Genomic DNA, 21,246 nt, shown 5'->3' with positions numbered 1-21,246 from the left:
GCCAGGGTGAGTGGATGGAGGTCAAAGGACAAGTTGCAGAGTGGGTTCTTGCCACATAACCCTGTGGGTCCCAGGAATAAACCTGGTCATTAGGCTTGGTGGCAAGTGCCTTTACACTCTGAGTCATCTTACCTGCCCAAGGTTAAATTTTCTAATGCCCTTGGTCCAGCACCAGACACAGCCTGTGTTCTAGGCCAGCCTGGCTTAGAATCTGAACACACTGGGATGACAGTTGACACTGGGCTGATGCACGAACTAAACAAGACTAGGTGAAGACAGTGTGCCCTGTCATTTCCTCTGTCCCATCCTGCTAAGGCTCTGGGTCACCCAGTGTCCAGGAGGCAACAGATGGTGCCTCATTTCCTTAGGACACATGCTTGAGTGGCAGTGCATGCAGCGGTGGCAGCAGGGACGTCCGGCCACAGTCAAATGTTCAGGCTCAGGGCTGGGGCTGGGGCCCTGGCCACAGCAGGGAAATGAAGGAGTTCTGTGGGTGACTGAAGACATGGGGACTGACAGTGATGACCATAGGAAGCCTCAGGAACCTAGTTAGGAAGCATGTCCTTGGGGGCCAACAGCCTTAAGCCCAGGGGAACAGTGGCTTTGAGTCCCCTCCTCCCCCAGTTAAGAGGACACATCATGGGAGGGCCATATAGTGACAGTGACAGCCAGTCACCTTACGGAGCACACCACCAAGAATACAGGCTGCAGGCACCCAGACTTGGGTTCAAATCTGCCTTCCGCTATCCCCACCACCACCTCTGACCTGCCACAGAAATCAAATGATGTCCTGGTACGGTCACCAGGAGAGGAGCTCCCAGAGGGCCGGGGTGTGACTCAGTGGTACAGTGCTTGCCTGTTGTGTGCAAGAGTCCAGGGTCCATCTTCAGGACCATAAAAGCTACTCGGTATGGCCTCAAGTGATTGGCACCATTCAAAGATATAAACAGAGCTGGCCGTGGTAGCACACACCTTTAATCCCACCACTCAGGGAGGCAGAGAAACCCTGTCTTGAAAAACCAAAACCTAGGGGCTCTGTGACTTCGAGGCCAACCTGGGCTACAAAGTGAGTCCAGGACAGTCAAGGCTACACAGAAAAACCCTGTCTCAAAAAATCAAAAAAGGGGAAAAAAAAGAAAGAAAGAAAGAAAAAGAAAAAGAAGAAGAAAAACCAAAACCTAAACAGAACTATAAATGTCATCTTTCCTTATTTGAGTCACAGCCAGGGCACCCATGTTACGACTGTCACCAATTAGCTTGAGCCCAGGACTCTGTCCACGGACACAGGCCCTCACCGGCTCCTTCCTGCAGGAATTAGTGGCTGTTCCGAGGGCCGACTGACTGGGCTTCCCCAAGGTGGCACATCACTAGGTGTGAACACAGGAGTACAGCAGGCAGATGTGGGTCCACACCCCAGCAATAGCACTCTCCTAGGAAGTGCCATGCCAGCTCTGCCTCAGTTTCCCCATCTGTATAAAAGGAGTGAGGCTGTACTTGTTAGTGGGGCTTATAGTAAGGAGACATGCATATTAGCTGAGGTTCTCCAGGGACACAGAAGCCATAGGGTGCAGAAAGGGATAAGGGAAGGAGATGAGGATGAAGGAGAGGTACAGAGGGAGGGTGACAGGGGCAGAGAACCAGGGAGAACTGTCTCCAGAAGGTAGTCAGATGGTAAATGTCCCACTTGGGCGAGCTCTTCTACTGTTCTACTTAAACATTCAACTGATCAGACAAGGCCCACCCACACTAACAATCTGCTGGGCTTCCTTTTGGTTGTGAGGCTAGCTTTTAACGGCGATGCCATCTCTCCCCAGCCCTGCTGGGCTTCTTTTAACTGTTTTTCGAGACAGGGTTTTTCTGTGTAGCCCTGGCTGCCCTGGCCCTGGCCCTGGCTCTGCAGACCAGGCTGTCCTCGAACTCAGAGATCTGCCTGCCTCTGCCTCCCGAGTACATGGATTAAAAGTGTTCGCAGCTGCCACCACTGGGCTTTCTGCTGTGCTTCCCACCCCTGCCCCGAGACAGGGTTTCTCCGTGTAGCCTTGGCTGCCCTGGACTCGCTTTGTAGACCAGGCTGGCCTTGAACTCACAGTGATCCGCCTGCCTATGCCTCCCCAGTGCTGGTCTGCTGTGCTTCTTAAAGCCAGGCATGGAGACATACACCTATAAACTCAGCACTCAGGAGGCTGAGGTGCATGGGTTCGAGGCTGATCTGGGCTACATAGCAAGACCATGTCTCAAAACAAACACGCTGGGGCTGGAAAGGTGGTTCTTCAGTTAAGAGCGCTCACTGCTCTACCAGGCAGTGGATCTAAGTAGCCACACTGCACAGCTCACAAATGCCTGCAACACAAGCTCCAACTGTTCCAATCCTCCCATTCTGGCCTCTGTGGGCACCTGTACATACATGCATATACATACAAACACACACACACACACACACACACACACACACACACACACACACACACACACAAATAAAAAATTAAAGCCCACTTATTTAAGCCTTACTCTCATTCAAAAGATACCTTCACAGAAATCCCCACAATGGTTGACCAGGTCTCTATGGACCCTGGACCAGCAGAACTGACACATAAAATTCACCACCTCAGCACTTGGTGGTGGTGGTAGACCAACGGTTAGACAGGTGCTATTCTTGATAAGTTGTCTCCTGCCGTTCGAAATCCACATGGAAGAGCTCACTGGATCCTCGTGCACATGAAGGAATCGCCACCGTTTTAGAGATGGAAGGTCGGAGAATTTATATAATCTTTTGGTGACCACCTTGGCAGGAGACAGAAACCCTTACTTCAACCCAGCCACTGGGCTCCAGAGTCGCTACTCCCTCCAGCCTCAGAGCACCCTTGGTCCCTCAAACCATGTGACAAGGCACTGGCAATGCATTAGATTTGGAAAGAGAAGCCCCTCAGCTCCCTCCATAAGCACTGCCACTCTGATTAGGCATCTGGTACTTTCTTGGGTGGCAGTAAGTATGCCCCAGCCCCTCACAATACAGAAAAGGCAGGAACTGGGACTCTGCTCCCTGGGAAGCAGACCCTGAAAGGAAACAGAGGACAGAGCTGGCCTGGTACCTGCCTCTGAGTGTGACAGAAGGTGACCCTTGGGGACAGCCACACCAGCTCCATGTGGACCCCTGGCAAATGTCCTTGAAGGGGAACCCTGAACACCCTCAAGCCACTAGAAACATTTGGTCATGCAGGACGGAACCAGGAGCTCACTCTGGCCACTCCGGGGTTGGCTGCATCTGACAAGAGTATGGAACGGAGGCCCACCTAGAAGATTCCCAGGGTCAGCCCGTATGTGATGACCACCACTGGGCCCTCCCAGAAGGTAGCCAGGAAAAATGAAGGCTTTGGGACACACAGACACCCTGGAGGAAGGCATGTGACTCTAAGGCATATGGTTAGGCACAAGTGCCTGCAGGAGGATCTAGCACAGACCAAGGGGCAAAGGTAGCTGGTACCCACCCCTGCAGCCACCTGGATGATGTCGTGTCACAGAACATGTGGAAAGGCCAAGGCCAAGGTCAGGAGTCTTTTTGAGTGATGAGGCTACAAGGCACCAGAGCTGTCTCCTTTCCCCCCACAGAGTCCTAAGAGTCTCTCTCTCTCTCTCTCTCTCTCTCTCTCTTTCTCTCTCTCTCTCTCTCTCTCTGTTCTGAGAGCCTCTGAGCCACCGGACCGAGGATGAGGAGAGTAAAGCAGACAGGTAAAGAACCTGCCAGGCACCAGGGTGTTCCACAGCGGATGAGATTTCTGGGTGAACTAGATGTTTCTCCCCAGTATGACCCAAAGCCAAAGCCTGGCCACCCGACTCCAAGGAAAGGAAATCAGCCCAGTGGCCAGGACAGGGTCAAGCTCCGTTGTAGAGAGTCCAGAAGGAGCTGGTGGAGAGCAAGGGGGTCAGTGCTGAGATGTCAGTCATCTGGACGGACAGACAAGTGGACAGGACAGGTGCTGGGCGGGGCTCACTGCATGTAGGAGTATCGCCAATCCCCCAGAGGCTTATGAGTCTCCTTGATGACCTGGGGTGATGTCCAGCGCAGGATGTAGTGGGGGCCTCCTGGTTTGTCATTGGTTCCTGTGGAAAAGAGAATGCACAGTGGTTTTCAACATCAGGAGAGAGGAGGGGGTTTGCGGGCTAACAGGGTGAATGGGGCAGCCAGAGGGGTGAATAGAGGTGCTGTCTACAATGTATCCTGATGAGAGGCTTGGTAAAGCAGAAACTAAACACATTCCCAGCCTCAGGGCTTGCTGAGCATATAAGAGCCAAGTGTGTCCACAGCCAGAGGGCAGGTGAGAGGCTGAGGCTCACAGCACCAAAACGCTAAGAAACCAACCGAAACCAACACTGCCCAGCCAAGCAGCTCCTTAGAAATAAGGGAGAGACAGACAGTTCAAGACAGGAGTTAACAGCCGGGCAGTGATGGCACACGCCTTTAGTCCCAGCACTTGGGAGGCAGAGGCAGGCGGATCACTATGAGTTCAAGGCCAGCCTGGTCTACATAGTGAGTCCAGGACAGAAACCCTGTCTCAACCCGCCCCCCCCCAAAAAAAGATAGGAGTTAAAACACAATACTTGAGTGAATCACTTGACCAAAGAAAGGAAGAAAGAATTATAATAAAACTAAAATCCAAAAGCTAAACTAAAACTAAAAACTAAAAGCTATACCTATCAACAATCAGTTAAATATAAATGGGTTAAATTCTGCAAGTCATAATGAGTCAGTAGATTTAAAAAAACAAGACCCAGTAACTCCAGCACCCGGGAGGCAAAGGCCGGGCGACCTCTACGAGTTTGAGGCCAGCCTGATTTACATAGTGAGTTCCAGGATTGGCCAGGGCTACACAGAGAAACCCTGTCTTGAAAAGCCACAAAAACAAAACAAAACAAAACAAAAAAACTAAGACCCAGGTAGAGAGAGAGAGAGAGAGAGAAAGAGAGAGAGAGAGAGAGAGAGAGAGAGAGAGAGAGAGCGGTCTGTAATTAAGAGCTCTTTCTGGTCCTCCGGAGGACCAGAGTTTGGTTGCCGGCACCAACATGAAAGTGTTTCACAACCTCCACTAACTCCAGCTCCAGGAGACCTGACACCATCTTTTGGATTCTTCAGGTATTCACATACACATGGTCTGTTACTCATATATATATACATTTACATAATTTTTCTAATTATCTAAAAAAAAATGCTCACACCTTTAATCCCAGCACTTGGGAGGCAGAGGCAAGAGGAACTATGTAAACTCAAGGCCAGCCTGGTCTACATAGCAAGTTCTAGGCCAGCCAGGACCATGTTATAAGACCCTTCTAAGAGCTGGCATTAAAAGCATGTACCATCATGCCCAATCAAAAAAAATTTTTATTTTAAGTAAATAAATAAACAAGGCCCAATTATACATTGTTTACAGGAAACTCACTTCACCCCTGAGGACACAGGAAGAGATGTAAAAGCAGTCTCAAAGACACAGGAGTAGCTCACAGCAGATAAAACACTCTAAACTAAAACTGGAGAGGGGGGTGAGAGGGAGGGAGGTTATAAAACCAGGAACAGAAAACAATTGTAAATACATAGGCAACCAATAGCAGACCATCAGAACACAGAAAGCAAACAATAACAGACGCAAATGCAGGAACTGTAAATACCCCACTTCCAGTGAAGGGGAGACCATCCAGAAAGAGTCAGCACAGAAACTAATTACACACACACACACACACACACACACACACACACACACACACACACACACACAGACACGAAGATGTGGGGAAAAGGAAAGCCTTGTACAAGGAAGGTAAGTTAGTACAGAATCACGGGAAATGCTTTGGAAATTGCTCTTTAAAAACTACAAAAAGAGCCGGGAGGTGGTGGCGCACGCCTTTAATCCCAGCACTTGGGAGGCAGAGGCAGGCGGATCTCTGTGAGCTCAAGGCCAGCCTGGTCTACAAAGTGAGTCCAGGATAGTCATGGCTACACAGAGAACCCTGTCTCGAAAAACCAAAAAGAAAAAAAACAAAAACAATAACTACAAAAAGGAGGCTGGAGAGATGGCTCAGCGGTTGAGAGCACTGACTGCTCTTCCAAAGGACCCAGGTTCAATTCCCAGCACCCACATGGAGCTTACAACTCTCTGTAACTCCAAGATCTGACACCTTCATACAGACATACATGCAGGCAAAACATCAATGCACATAAAATAAAAATAAACAAATTTTTAAAAAACTACAAAAAGGGCTGGAGAGATGAGTCAGAGGTTAAGAACACTGGTTGCTCTTCTAAAGGTCCTAAGTTCAACTCCTAGCAACCACATGGTGGCTTATAACCATCTATAATGAGATCTGATGCCCTCTTCTGGCCCACTGGCTCACATGCAGGCAGAGTGCTGTATAAATAATGAATAAATAAATCTAAACAGAACAAAACAAAACAACAACAAAAAACCCTACAACAATCCCTCCTGTGTATTTAGTGAGGAAAGAAAGTGAAATTGGCATGTTGAAGAGACATCTGTGCATCAGCGTTCACTTCCACTCTCTTCACAATTGCCAAGAAAATAAAACCTCCAAAGGGTCCATTGATCGATGAGCACTTGAAAGAAAATGTGGTAATATACACTGTGGAATATTATTCAGTCATAAAAAGGGAACTAGGAATCGATATGCTAAATGAAATAAGCCAGGCTCCGAAAAGAGCTGATCTCACAGAAGCTGGCAACAAGGATGGTTAACAGTGGCTGGGAATTGCAGAGAGGGCAGGCAAGTTGGGAGACTGAGATAAATCAGGAACAAGTCCTGGGGTGCAACATTCTGCACCATAGGGTGACTATGGGTACCTTTTTTTTTTTTTTTTTTTTTTTTGGTTTTCCGAGACAGGGTTCATCTGTGTAGCCTGGGCTGTCCTGAAATCACTTTGTAGACCAGGCTGGCCTTGAACTCACAGCGATCCACTTGCCTCTGCCTCCTGAGTACTGGGATTAAAGGCATGCACTACCACGCCTGGCCTGACTATGGGTAACTATTATGCCACATATTCCAAAGACTTAGAAGAAAGGGCTTCAAATGCTTTTGGACACACACACACACACACACACACACACACACACACATACACGACGAGACAGCAGACTGTCTGACTTAACCGTCACCTGCTGCATACATGAGTAGAAACATCCCATTTTTCATTAACCTATGTTCTGGTGGCTGACACTAGAGGGACAGTAGCTGCTGGCAATTTATTGCCTGGCCCAGGCTCCCCCACCTATGACCTAGACAGCACTGGACTTAGGTGATCTTGAGCCTGGTGGCAGAAGTGTGGGCATTGAAGATAACGTCCTTAGCCATCCCCGATGCCTGTTTCCTCCCCTGAACTACAGAACCCCAGCTCCAGGAGATCTGACACCATCTTTTGGAAGCTCCTGAAAGGCCCCTGTGTTTGAACACTCACACGCCCAACTGGGCACTACTCTGTTCCTATTCACACCCTGGAGATAATGACCAGGCCTTGCCTCCCACTCACCAGAGGCCCGGGCACCCCCAAAGGGCTGCTGGCCCACCACAGACCCAGTAGACTTGTCATTGATGTAAAAGTTGCCAGCAGCATTCCTCAGCATCCTTGTGGCTTCCTGGACAATCGCTCTAGGAGACAGGGTGGTGATCAGAGAGGCCGCCAGGCCCAGGTCTGGCTTCCAATCCCTCAGGCAGCCCACAATGGCCTCCCGGCTAAGCAAGCAACCATAGCAGGAACAGGGTACTGGCCAGCTGGCTAGAGTAGGCTCTGGACAACTTAGTCTCCAAGGCTCAGCTTCTCCCCTGAGAAGGAGATCTGCTCACTCCCCTTCTAGGGCCACTGGGTGGCCTGGGTGGGAACCACAGAGGGTCAGGCCACAGCTGGGAGGCAGGGGGCAGGGGACATGATGACACGAAGTCCTCAATCCAACTCAGCCATTTCACTGAAGCTGAGCAAACACTCAGACTCTGTGCTTTCTCCTGGGCTCCAATATCACCCCTACTCTTTCTGAGACAGATACAGTGGCTACAGGGCCAAGGAAAAAGGAAAATGCAAATAATCAAGGCTATCACCCTGGGACCCACATTAGACCTGCCTCCATTGCAGCAAGTCTTGGCAGCATGAGGCAGGGTGGTCATCTAGCTCAGAGGGGCCCTGGCAGGTCAGTTGCAAGCTCCCTAAGCCTGTCCCTAGAGACTGAGACATGGTGGTCACCAGGGGCTCCTGACATCTATGTCTCTAACAAGCCAGACTGCTGCGTGCCCCTGTGTGGGGCCGCCTGCCTATAGGTCTAAGCTGGGGGCACTGAGGGACAGCAAAGGAGGGATCAGCAGGAACTGCGGCTAGGAGGTGGGGATGACACTGAACTGGCAAGGACAGCACACCAGCTCTGCTCCCGGGGTGAAGCCACTCACTTATCCTGGGCAAACACTGCCCCCGTGAGGCCATAGCTGGTGGTGCTGTCGACCAGCTGCAGCGTCTCTCTGTACTTGTCATCAGGGTACACATACACTGTCAGCACGGGACCGAAGATCTCCTGGGAGAGGAGAGAGGGGTCAGTCCCTGCAATGTCCCCACTTGGCTGTCCTGGCCACCATCCCAGGTCTCCACCCACACAGCAGCCCTAAACAGGGGCAGAGAGGGACTGATTCCTCCAGGTTCCCTGTGGTCTCTGTATGCCTGGCTTCCTGACCATTTGGCAGATGATCCAGAACTTTCTGTCACGCCCTCCCCTGGAAAGTGAAGCAGCCAGGCCCAGGGGAGCAGGAGACTTGCTGCAAGTGCAAAGGCATCTTCCTTTCTCGGGGCCTCTCTCCCACCAAGAGGCTGGGGTTTTTCCTGGTCTTGCACCAACATCCCATCTCAGGCCCACAGCTGCCATATGCCATACTGGCTGTGGTAGCTGTGGCAACGGAGGGCCAGGCCACAGCCGGCACCGACAGCGACAAGGATAGAGTCACTCCAGCTGTGAGGCACTCCTGCTAGACCATCCCTCCTCTCGAAACCAGATAGCATTAGAAAGCCGGCAGGGCCGTGCCTGAACAGCCCGCTGCACTCACCTCCTTCATAATGGGCTCCTGTGGGTCCTTGCTCTCAACGATGCATGGCTCCACGTAGTAACCCACCGACTCGTTGCACTGGCCCCCAGCCAGGACGCTGAGGCTGGGCGAGGACCGCGCATGCTCCAGCCACTTCTTGATGCGAGCGAAGGCCTAAGGCAGGTGAGCAGCAGTGTCAGAGACAGTCACCCCCTCACCCCCTCACTCCCAAAAACCTCTGCCTAAAGGGCCTGAATTCTGGAAGGGTGGGGCAGGTTGGAGTCACTGAAGTTAGTAATAAGGCCCGGCTAAGCCATGACAGGGACACAGAGACAAAAGAGTACGCGGCTGTGTGTGTATATGTGTGTGTGTGTGCGTCTTTGTCTGAGTGTGTGTGCAGTGGTGTGTCTGTGAATGTTTACGTAGTACGTGTGTGCTGTGTTATGTAAGAGCACGTAAGTGGTATGAATGCGTGTGTTGTGTATGTATGTATATTTTGTGTGTGTGTGTGTGTGTGTGTATGCTGTGTATATGGTATCTGCGTATACATATCTAAGCATGTAGTATGTGGGTGTGCACATGTGTGAAAAAAACCACAGTTGTCTTAACAAATAAACACACTCTGGGATAAACACAAAGAAAGGTGCATAAGCAGCTGTGCTTACATTTAAGCGCACAGGTAGCTAAGGTCATGTGGCTGTGGCTACAGAGAAGTTTCTTGGTGGCTGTCTGCACGACGGGTCCAGAGCCCTCCTCAAGTGCATGTGTGAGCCTGCCTGTATGTGTGCGTACATGAGATTGTGCACCCATAGGCACTGTAGGGGCTTGGCGAGCCTGGTGGCAGCATGTGCAGATGAGAGCAATTTCCCACCATGGATGACCAAGGCCAGGGAGGCGTATATCTGGTTACAAGCCACCATGACGGACCTGCCCCTCTCTGTCCTAGATCCTTGCCCAGCACCCCTCCCCCAGAATGCACTGTGCCCCACCCCTTCCTACCTTGGCATCAATCACTGCAGAGAAGAAGGTCCCAAAGTCCTCTGAAGGCTGGGGACAAGAAGTGAGAGATGAGACACTGCAGGCCAGAGACAAAGGGAGCCTTTTCCCCACAGCCCACCCCCAAGTGCACAGAGCCCCGGAGGGAAGGGCCCAGCCTCAGAGAGCCAGAGAGAGCCCCAGGGAGGCACTCAAAGAGCAGAGACAGCAGCAGCCCAAATCCATCAGCCACCTGCTGGGTGCAGCAGAGGCCCCACTCACGTCGCCCACTTTGATCCTGCTGTGCTCCTCCAGCAGCCGCCCTTTGATCTGTGGCCACAGCGACTGTGGCACGTAGAGGCGTGAGCAGGCTGAGCACTTCTGACCACCGTATTCGAAGGCCGAGCGCAGAGTCCCGCTCACCACGCTGTCCACATCCGCCGAGCTGTGCACGAAGTGGAAATTCTTCCCACCACACTCTGTAGAGCACAGGGTTGTGGGAGGGATCAGCCACAGCCCACCCCGAGCCACAGCCCCACACCAGTCCAGGCTTCTACTATCAAAGTGTGCCCCAGACAGAGGTCTGAAAGGAGACCTCCCTAAGTGTGTCCTACAGCCCTTGGTCTGTGGGGACTTTTGCAAAATGGGGCTCTGTAGCCCAGGGAGTTTGGGAAACATTCTATATCTCGTTATATTTTCCCAGTATATAGATGGAGTACTGAGAAACCCCGTAGAAGACTCCACCGGCTTCCCTTCACACAACATGTATCAAGTTTTGGGGATCACAGAATGGTTTCTCAGGAAGAGTTACCACTGTCCACGAGGTGGCCCTGCTACCCTATTGCCTGCTTCCTCCTCTCTTGTACCCCCTCCACACCCACACCCACACCCACAAGCAGGCTCCCCTACTCAGACCTGGGGTATCCACCATGGCAGGCCCAGCCGTGCGTGCGTGTGTGTGTGTGTGTGTGTGTGTGTGTGTGTGTGTGTGTGTGTGTGTTACTAACATCAGCTTAAAGGAACACAGCTTTCAGTCCCCAACACAGGCATCATTAAGTGTTCCGTGTTCACATGTGGCTCTCAAGGGGGCCACCTCAGAGGCTGATAGAGAAGTCCCCAGTGCTGACTCCCAGCATCCCAAGAAGACCCTGGTCACCCCACTCTATCTCCTGCTCTCTCATAATGGCCTAGGAAGGGGAGGGGGGGTCCCTGTAAGCATGTGAGAGGTGGGGCTTACCTCCAGCCAGGCGTGGGAAGGTACGGAAACGGTCCAGATTCTGGGCCACTTGTTTCCACAGGTGTTTGAAGGTGCTGGAACCAAAGAGTAGAGCAAATGTCAGGAAGGGGCTGAAAGTCCTAGGGGAAGTGCCAGAGGGGGTAGGCTGGGGTCACTGAAGTACCAAGAGGAACTAAGTGGACGGTGGCAGCTGTGGTGGGGGGTGGGGAGCAAGGTGGCTCCTAGAAGGCCCAGAGGTGAAAAGAGAAATTGCTGGTCCTAGCTCTGACACAGGGCTGTGTGGTCTTGGCCTCCCAGTCTCCACCTCACCTAGAACAAGAACGAATTCCATGCACAGGGATTCTGGTGTGAGTCAGAACTTAGGATCACACCGGGCACGCGGCGGTCCCTGACAAGAAACACACATCCCTGTAGCTATGGGGGGCATTGTTGGCCCAGTGCCTGGCCTGGACGGACCCCAAACCAATGGCTCAAGCCGTGCCTCAACCTGCCGCCCCAGAGACAGAGCCGCCACTCTAAGCTTCACTGTGACCAACCTCCGACACCACAAAACAATAAAAATGCTAATCACCCAGCGGCAGCAGCTAACGGTAATTTATGACTTTCCTACCTTCGGCCTAGCAGCTTGCCAGAGCGTGGCAAACGGGGGGCGGGCCCACTCTGCTTGCTAACAGGCAGAGACCCGAGCACTGGCAGAGAAGGCCTCTGGGGAAAAGACCTCATCAGCACTCCTGAAGCTGTCGCCCACACCCACACCCACACCAGCAGTCCAGGAAGGGAAGGTATGGAGCAGGTACCCTGGGGTGTAGGTCCCCCATGGTGAGAGGGTAAGAGGCAGATGCAAAATGGGACGCCGGGCTGTCCCAGTCAACTCTACCCAGATACCCAGAAGGCTCCTCTGTCAATGACCTACACATGGCTCAACTTCCCCGACGCCTGTATACCCTGACAGTGTCTATGCCGGTGGCCCTTTCTGCCAAGGTCAGAACGCCTTGGGCCCAGACCCCAGTCCTGCAGACTGCCAGCTCACATTGTCCCTCACTGTACCCTGCCCTAGGTTCTGACACCCCTGTGAGGTCTGTGGCCATTGTCCCTAGCCCTAGCGCCCACACCGTCCTGACCAGGCCCCTGGAGCAGATCCAGCCAGATCCTAGTGTAGAGTACAGATGTAGGGGGAGGTGGGCCAGCAATGGGCAGACCAGGGCTATACAGACTCAGGTCCTGAAGTGGGACTTGGGGGACCAAGAAAGTGTTGTCCACCTCCAGCTGGTGGTACCATGCAGACCCAGGGAAGCAGAGCACAGCCCATATGGGTTTTAAAATAAGACAGTCCCAATTACACATGGCCAGCTCATGGCTGTTAGGAATTCAAGAAAATAAAGGCAGACACTCTCAATGGACAACCCTGAAACAACTGTGCTTACACCGTCTTCTAGAACCTTCCATGTCTTCTGATACCTTCAGCATGCAGCCCAGACACCTCTGCAGATTTGAAAGGCTCCTAGGAGCCCCTAAGCTAAATATCTGAGAGGTGGGATTAAGGGAGGCACGGGGGAGAGGGGGGATGAGAAGCAGGGGACCTGGACCTCACTGTTCACTTCTTTCCAGCTTTGGCACAGAAAGGGGTTGGAAGACACCTGCTGAGTTAGGGAGCAGATCCCTGCCCCCAGCCCACCCTCCAGGCCCAGGGGACATGATCACATCATGATGCGCTGTAAGGCATGGCCACACTTGGCCTCCAGGCCCGTTTAGTGTCCTTTTCTTTCCTGTGACGCTGTTCCCACCTCCTCACCTCCACCTAACCAATCTGCCATCTGTGTGCCTTCTCCAAGAAGCAGGCCCAGGATGTCCTGTTTCCGGCTCACTCGTTCATGTCCTCTGTGGTAAAAGGCTGCTATCAGCCACAGGCTGTGTTTCCAGCCCACATAGCCCTCTCCTTTTCCATCTTGTCAAATATTCAACAAGATATGGACCTACCACTCTCAACATTCATGAGAGGTAAAAAAAAAAAAAAGAAAGAAAAAGAAAAAGAAAAACAAACAAACAAACAAAAAACTACATGCAGAAAGGCACAGTGGCTCACCCCTGGTCACACAGAGGAAGTGGACAAGATCAGTGTGTGACCTCTGGGTCACAGCCCCAGACAGCAGCACCATTTCCCTCCACCCCATGCCCTACGCCACCCCACCCCAGGGACTTACGGCACACTGCCTGTGAAGTTGATGCCACAGAGGTGCTCTGAGCTCGTGATTGTGTCCCCGAATGTTGGCCCATCAGCTGGCACAAACTGGATTATGTTGGGGGGCAAGCCAGCCTCCCGGAGGATACGGTAGACAGCATAACTAGCCAGCATGGCAGTGTCACTGGGCTTCCACAGGACCACATTGCCCTGTCATAAAGGGGGTCAACATGACTCACAAGGTGGTGGGGTAACAGCCGTTCCAAATGTACCCCACCATACCCAATAGCACGGGCACCCCACCTGGAACCACTAGAACCCATAGTCCCCGACCTAAGCCCACTCAGGTAACATCTGCACAGTTTTCCAGAGGGCCCCACCCCTCACCCTTCACCCCTGCCCCACTCCCCACTCCCACCACCGGGGGTGGGGGGCAGTGTTCACTTCTGACCCTGGCCTGATCTCCCTTTCCCTGCCCTCACTCCAGGCTAGAGCTGTTGTTCTCAGGGTTCTGGGCCCCTCCTGGGTGTGGCTGGGCAAGTCCTCACAGACTTTTTGCACGTGTGCTGAGTCAGAGCATGTGCAGCATCGCAGGCTGTCCCCGTGCACCCACACAGGACACATGTGCCCCGCCTAAGGTCCAGGCTACCTTCCCCAACACCAGCTCTCTTCCTGCCGGGCTGTGGTAGCCTCCACCTCAGACTGGGAGCTCCCAAGGCACAGGCACTTTCACCCAACAATGGCAGCGGAGCGTGTAGCTTTCATTTCAGGCCCCCAAACACCAGCCTCCAAATCCCTATCTGTTCCCTGCTGTACGTCTCAGGTGTCCCGTGGCAAAGAGACACAGGGGCAACCACTTCTCTCGTTGCTTTATAAATCAATTGGCGCCGGGCATGGTGGCGCATGCCTTTAATCCCAGCACTCGGGAGGCAGAGGCAGGCGGATCGCTGTGAATTCGAGGCCAGCCTGGTCTACAAAGTGAGTCCAGGATGGCCAAGGCTACACAGAGAAACCCTGTCTCGAAAAACCAAAAAAATAAAAATAAAAATAAAATAAAATAAATCAATTGGCAGGTGCACATCAGCACACAGAGCATGGCTGCCACACGTATGCACACTCCAGGTCACCAGCAGCAACAGCCCTCAGACCCATGGCTTCACTCTTGGCTGAACCTGCCTGGTGTCTAGCATGTCTCAGTCTCTGCAACCTAATGACATGCTCCCGGACACACACACACACACACACACACACACACACACACACAGACAAAATCATTGCTCCTGCTTGACAGAGGAGGAGACCCCGTGCCTCTGAGCTTGGGGTCTGCCTGGGTCTCCTACCAATAGACAAGGCTATAATGTAATATAAACCAAGAGCCGGAACCCAGAACATATCCATGGCCCCAGCTGCTACCATCTCTACTTCTCCCATGACTGAGGGCAGATGATCTATGATTGTTTGCGATGTGGGACACGGCTAAGTGTCCTTATCGCCAGTGGGTCCTTACCATTAAGGCCGGTGCACCTGCCAGGTTGCCTCCGATTGCAGTGAAGTTGAAGGGCGAGATGGCAGCCACAAAGCCCTGAGGAAGAAGGAGAGGGTGAGGTGGAGCTCGAGGCTCCCCCGCAGGCCGGCCCCGTGGCTCACTGCCTGCCCTGCAGTACCTCCAGCCCCCGGTACACCACACGGTTGGTGCTGGGTGGCACGCTGATGGGCTGTTCACCCTCCAGTTCCACGGCGAACTTAGCGTTGAAACGGAAGAAGTCGATAAGCTCGGCTGCAGCATCGATCTCTGCTTGGATCACGGTCTTGCCCTGTTAGGAAGGCGGCCTAGGTTCAGTGTCGGCAGACAGGCCAGAGCCAGACCCAAGAAGGGAACAAAAACCTCTGGGAGACTGACCAGGATGGCTCCAGAACTGAGGAGGGAAAGGACCCGATTCTCACACAGGTATCCAACCCTCCTGTCAGAGAGACGTATACACTGGCCCGGAAAGCACCTGTTGACCATCATGCAGAGCTACACGGCTCCTAATTCTTTGGCATTACCATTAGAGTGTGGAGCCCAGGAGGCAAAGACCTGCAGGGTGCTGCTTAGACTCTCAGGCTAAATAAAAAAAGGATCCCAGTGTGACAGCCCACAAGCCTATCTTCCTGACAGTGTCACTCAAGTCACAAGCTCAAAGCTGCAAGGAAAGTGGGGAGCTGTCATCCCACCGCCACACAGCAGAGGGCGCTCTCACCATGGAGACAAGGTGAGCAAGGGCGACTCAACAGGCAGCCTGGGGCCTTGGTTAGTTCTTAGGAATTCAGGAGAGTGGTTCCTTAAGCTGAACTCTCTCTCTCTGGCTCCTTCCTCAAGGCGCCCATTTCTCAAATTCAATTCCTAGGAGACCCCTTTGACAACTTAAAGACGAAGATCAAGCAAGACACATCTCACATACGCTTAACACTCCCGCTGCTACCTGAGCTTTAACTGTAACTGACAAGGAACAGAACACTGCAGGATGGGGCAGAATGGCGCTTCTGGGCCTAGGGATGCTGAGCAGAGGCAGAGGAGGCCTGCACTTCCCACAGACCCCTACTGACTCCAAACTCACTCCTTCATGGGCAGAACCATCTGACAGGGAAGGGAAAAATGATTAGAGAACCAGGCAGGATGAGTAGAGGAGCCGCATGTAATGTGGTGAGGTCCTGGGAAAAACTCTGGCAGTCCCTGAGGCAGAAACAATGTTGTGGGTGTTTAAGAGCTCCCACGGAGGGCTGTAGGAGCTGAAGGCAGGGAGACTGGCACAGGGCCCAACCTGTAGCTTGCACAGCCCATCTGTCCCAGGCTGGCCATGCATACAACCTGACACATTTATAGATGACAGAGCAACACAGCAACGTCAGAAGGCTGGCCACTTCTGGTAGGGCAACTGATGGTCCTAAAATGACAAAGGCTTGGCCCAGAGCAAGGGGACAGGAACGGATGGGCCCATGGCAGGACACACAGGCTCAGCCCAGTCTGCCTAGTCTGGTAACCCGTTATATCCTGACCTCAGCCTTGTTTTGGAGACCATCTCCAAGTCCCCAACTGTTCCCGGCACACAGAAGATGTGCAGCTAATGTCCAGTGACAGGAACGGAGTACAACAGTAGGACTGGGCCTGTCGATCCTCACCTGTCCCACCATGGTCTTGGCAAGGATTTCAGCCCTCCGTGGACCGCTCAGCGTATCTGCTGCCTTCAGGAAGATCTGGGCTCGGTCTGCCACGGGCTTCAGGTCCCATTCTTTCCTGGCAGCCAAGGCAGCTTCGATGGCTTTGTTGAGCAAGGCCTGGAGAGAGAGGTAAAGGGCTTGCCTTCTGCTTTACACAGCAGAGCACGGAAAGGAGACCGGAAAGACACTAGCTACCAGGAGAAGGCTCCCCAGCCTTGCCCACACTGCTAAAAGACAGCCTTTCCTACCGTCAAGGAGGTCTTAGGCTCCTGCCAGCTTAGTCAGCCGCTACAAAAGTTCCTGCCCCACTTTCTCCCGTGACCTAACTAAGGTGATACCACATCCTAGGGACCTGTGACAAGTTAACCTGTACATATCTAGTTCGCTTGCAGACTCTCCAGGGTCAAGGAGAGAGGCAGTGAGGCGCACCCACAACTGCCGGGGCAGCCAGGGCACCAGAGACTCACCTTGTCCGCGTAACAGAACTTGGCCACCTTGTGTCCATGGTTAAAGGGCTGAAAAGAGAGAGAGGGATGTGTCCCGGTTCATAAGGAAGGAAGGCCAAGACCAGAGATCACTCTGCCTTTCAGGGAAAGCATTGCCTCTGTGGTCAGGCAGACATGTCTGAATCTCAGCCCATCTACCTACACCATTAGGCCATGGTACCTCCCGGCGCCTACCCATGCCTAGAAGCTGTGCCCCCAGCCTCAGTTAAAAGTTCTTCCAACAGGCCAGTGAGAACAGCTTGGCGGATAAAGGCGCTTGCTGCTCAAGCTTAGTGATGTGACTTCAACCCCCAGAAGCCACAGAGAGGTGGCCAGAGAGAGCCAACTCCAAAGTTGTCCTCTGACCTCCACAGGTGCCCTGTGCTCAGAGTCACAAAGCCAATGGGGGAATGGAGAGACAGGTAGGTTAGCTCTGTCAAACAGGACCCAGCACACGGTGCTCTCCCAGGTCTCCTGAGGTAGAATCACTGGCCCTCACTCGTCCCAGCCCTGACTGTGAGTCCCAGGAGTTCCCTGGTGCACTAAGGGGCAGGCTGATTTTCTAGAGGGCTGAACCCAGCTCTCTGGCCCTAGCTTGCAACTGGCCGGTAAGAAGAAACCGCCAGGGACATGCACGCCCTCCCCAGGCTCCTGGCTTCCGGCATGACTCAGGAGCGGGCTGGGCGTGGTACCCTTTGAGTCTAGAGGTTTAGGCATCTAAGGAATTCAAAATCTAGGAGGGGGCAATGACCCCCTTACAGGCAGAGACTACAGCTCCAGGCCTGTGAGCTTTCAGGGGGATGGCCTGGGTGTAAGGCAAGGCTGAGCCCTGCCCAGCAGACCTACCGACAGTTGGTACTGCACGTCAGACGTCCACACCTCCTCGTCCCCGACAACACAGGGGATGGCTTCTGTCTGGCCCTTCAGATCCTCCAGAGCCTGGGGAGAGGAACAGAAATACAGACTGGAACTTCCTGTCTCTCTTTGCTCCTTGCCCCACACACCCTGGAGGGCAGCCCACATGCTTACCTTCTGCAGTGCGTCCCGCTCAGGGCTGCCCTGTGTGAATGCTAAGATGGGTTCATTGGCCACCTTCAGAGAAGAGGTGTGTTTCCACCGCAGCCTGTGAACAAAGCATGCGGGGGGACAGGGGGGGGGGGCAGACTGGTTAGAGTCACCATGACAGTCCCTGTGTCTCCACAGGTGCTCCTGGGCTGGCCCACGTGGCAGAAACCAAAGCAAGCAAGTCCTGGGCTTGGGGAGACAATGGCTTTGAACCTAAGACTTAGGAATTGTAGTTCTACCACTGTGTGTCTGCAGACTTGCCTGCTCTGAGTGTTTCTACAGCCATTGAGCAAGAATAACCCACTAAACCCACATGGCTGTCTGAGGTTAATTTTTTAAATAATTTATTTATTTTTATTTTATATGCATTGGTGTTTTGCCTGCGTGTATGTCTGTGGGTGTCAGATCTTGTAGTTACAGACAGTTGTGAGCCGCCATGTGGGTGCTGGGAATTGAACTCAGGACCTCTGGAAGAGCAGTCCGTGCTCTTTGCCACTGGGCCATCTCTCCAGCCCCGAGGTTAATTTTTTTAATGTTCAGAGAACCAGTGTCGGGTTCCTGTGACCTGGCTGACTGTGGCCGCCACCTCCTTCTCTGTCTAGGAGTGCAAAGAGGGGAAGACGGAGGGAACAGAGCCAGCACCCTGGGCCCATCATTCAAGAGCTAAAAGCCCAGCTCTTTCACTTCCCAGACATGAGACGTTCCCCAAGGCCTCAGTTTCTTCTCTAAATGAGGACAGCTCAGAGGACATCGTAATGCTGGCAACACTAACCGAGCACAGGCCCCAGGGCAGGCCTCGCCAGCCCCAACAGGAGCTGCCGACAGAGCAGGTCTCCCAGTCATATAACATAAATGACTCACTGAAGCCCAGAATTAGAGTCTAGATCAGTGGTTCTCAACCTGTGGGTCGTAACGTCTTTGGGGGGTGGGGGTGGGGTCCTGTATATCAGATGTTTGCTTTGGGATTCAGAACAGCAGCAAAATTACAGTTATAAAATAGTTATATGGTTGGGGAGGTCACCACAACATGGGGAACTGTATTAAAGGGTTGGATAGGCACTGAGTGCAAGACACTAGGGAAGGTTGTCACATGACGGAATGGGGGGGGGGGGGCGGTGTCCGCAGGCTCTAGCGGGGTGGAATGAGGGGACAGTTCAGTTCAGAAACCTGGGCAGTGCTCTGGGCTGAGCTTTGTCGGGAAATGAGAGCGGAAGCTACAGTTGGGCAGAAAAGCAAGGCCCTCCCCCAAGTGCTACTTTGTGGGTACAGCGTGGCCTGGACTGTGCTTAGAGAGGATGAGGAGAGCTGTGTGCTTCATTCTCTCTGGGTCTCAGAGCAAAACTGTGCTCATCAGGGCAGATCGGCCAGGCTGAGGGAGGGGGCGGGCCATGTGTTTCTCCTTTTTTCATGGGAAGGAGCATGAAGGCCCATAGGTGTAGCCAAGGAGAAGAAAACAAATCCGCGTGTGGTGGGTACGTGTGGTGGGTATGGCCCAGAGGCCACATTCCAGGAGAGAAGTGCAGAGAGGTCGTCGGGTAAAGGCAGAAAGAGGGCTGAGGACCAGGAAGAGCGACATTTGCTGGCAAGACCTTACTTGGGGGTGGGGGGGGGGAAGCTAAGCATCTAGCTGGGCGCAGGGAGCAGAAGGTGTCCATCTTCCTCCCCACAGTCACACCCGAGGCCGAGGCACATTCCTTGGTCCCACCCTTGTCTAGCCAAAGAAGAGTAGGGAGGACTGGCCAGAGGCTGCCTCAGACCCGGTCCTGCCTTCCTGTCGTTCGAGTACAAAAGAGAAAGGGGCCCATACGGTTACTACGGAATCAGCTACAAGAAGGCAAAGGCTCGAGAAACCCACCATGTCCCCTCCTCCTCCTCCTGTAGTCCTGGGAACAGGGAGAGGTGGCCTCCGAAGTTTCTAGGGGCTGACAGGGGGAGGGTAAAAATAATCTACCCCACGGTTCCACGAGTCCAGCGGGGCTCCAGGCCGCATCCGGCCACCCATCATGTTGGTGGCTCTGTCCTCTCTCAAAGCAGGTAAGTCAAAGGCAACACTCCCATCCAGTCGAGATCACTCTTTGCCAGCCCAGCTTACCTACTCCTCTACAGAGCCTGGACCCTGGAGCCTGCTTCCTAAGAAGTACAACGCTCCAGTGTAGCTTCAAAGGTCGTCTCCAGCTGTGCATGACCATCCCAGTCATCCCTCACCCACTGGCTCTGGCTAGAGTTACACAAGACTCAGGAGTCTCCAAAGACCAGCCCCCCACCCCCATCCCCCACCCCCGGCACCATGATCATATTCCTCTGCTGGGACAAAGTCAGCACTTACAGAAATCCATAGACCTCCCTCCCCTGGTGGCCCGGGGCAGAGGCTCGCTGTGACCTCAGGCTTGCAGGGGCTTTCTCTGGCTCTGGAAAGGCTCCAGGCCCTGAAAAGGCTGGTTCAAAGATCAAGTTGAGCCCGAGTCAAGTGGTGCCAAAAATAACAGGCCTTCCTTCCAACAGGCTCGCTCTCGTTTTGACTTGCAGGCACCACTCCACTGGCTTAGATGAAGATAGAGGCAGATCATTCTTGAGGCTTCCAGGTCAGTGGGTCTCAACCTTCCTAATGCTGTGACCCTTTAACACAGTTCCTTGTCCTGTGGTGACCTCCAATCGTAAGATTATTTTCGTTACTACTTCATAACTATAATTTTGCTTCTGCTATGAGTCGTAATGTAAGTATTTTTAGAAATAGAGGTTTGCCAAAGGGATCATGACCCACAGGTTAAGAACCACTGCTCAAGCTGGGCACGGTGGCAGGCAGATTTCTGAGTTTGGGGACAGCCAAGGCTACACAGAGAAAGCATCTTGGGGAAAGAAAAAAATAAAAATAAAAGAACCATCACTCTAGGAGAATCCCCCAAGGACTTTCTAGACAGGATGTCTGTCCTTTCTTCCTTTATTCTTTCTTTCTTTCCTTCCTTCCTTCTTTCCTTCCTGCAGTTAGCATACTTACCCCACAGGAGCAACACAGTGTTAATCCACCCACCAGTCTGTTTATTCCCCCACAC

The 21,246-nt window shown here is 53.0% G+C and overlaps 1 protein-coding gene across 1 annotated transcript; it reads right to left on the bottom strand.

Moving 5' to 3' along the window:
• Positions 1–3,706: 3,706 nt before the first annotated feature.
• Positions 3,707–20,201, bottom strand: Aldh4a1 (aldehyde dehydrogenase 4 family member A1). Its single transcript, XM_051171084.1, has 16 exons — positions 20,148–20,201; positions 18,742–18,794; positions 18,161–18,254; positions 17,978–18,070; positions 17,114–17,161; positions 16,608–16,763; positions 15,113–15,262; positions 14,956–15,030; positions 13,471–13,658; positions 11,270–11,343; positions 10,315–10,511; positions 10,057–10,104; positions 9,079–9,231; positions 8,434–8,555; positions 7,529–7,647; positions 3,707–4,098 (listed from the first exon to the last, which is right to left on the bottom strand). Exons 1-16 carry the CDS (start codon positions 20,199–20,201, stop codon positions 3,986–3,988), a joined length of 1,737 nt encoding a protein of 578 aa, XP_051027041.1. The 3' UTR covers positions 3,707–3,985.
• Between the last annotated feature and the right edge of the window lie 1,045 nt (positions 20,202–21,246).

Source organism: Acomys russatus, chromosome 29 (genome assembly GCF_903995435.1).
Source record: "Acomys russatus chromosome 29, mAcoRus1.1, whole genome shotgun sequence".
NCBI lineage: Eukaryota > Metazoa > Chordata > Mammalia > Rodentia > Muridae > Acomys > Acomys russatus.
The sequence above is the reverse complement of the archived record's forward strand: the minus strand, read 5'-3'. Positions and strand labels throughout refer to the sequence as shown.

What these genes read in the sequence shown, in the direction of transcription:
- Aldh4a1 (XM_051171084.1), bottom strand. Translation starts at nt 20,201, where the DNA reads ATGATGGGTGGCCGGATGCGGCCTGGAGCCCCGCTGGACTCGTGGAAC. An exon ending in CTTCCCACGCCTGGCTGGAG is followed by an intron (nt 10,512 to 11,269) that starts GTAAGCCCCACC and finishes TGTGCTCTACAG; the next exon opens with AGTGTGGTGGGAAGAATTTC. An exon ending in CTGCAGTGATTGATGCCAAG is followed by an intron (nt 9,232 to 10,056) that starts GTAGGAAGGGGT and finishes CACCTGCCTTAG; the next exon opens with GCCTTCGCTCGCATCAAGAA.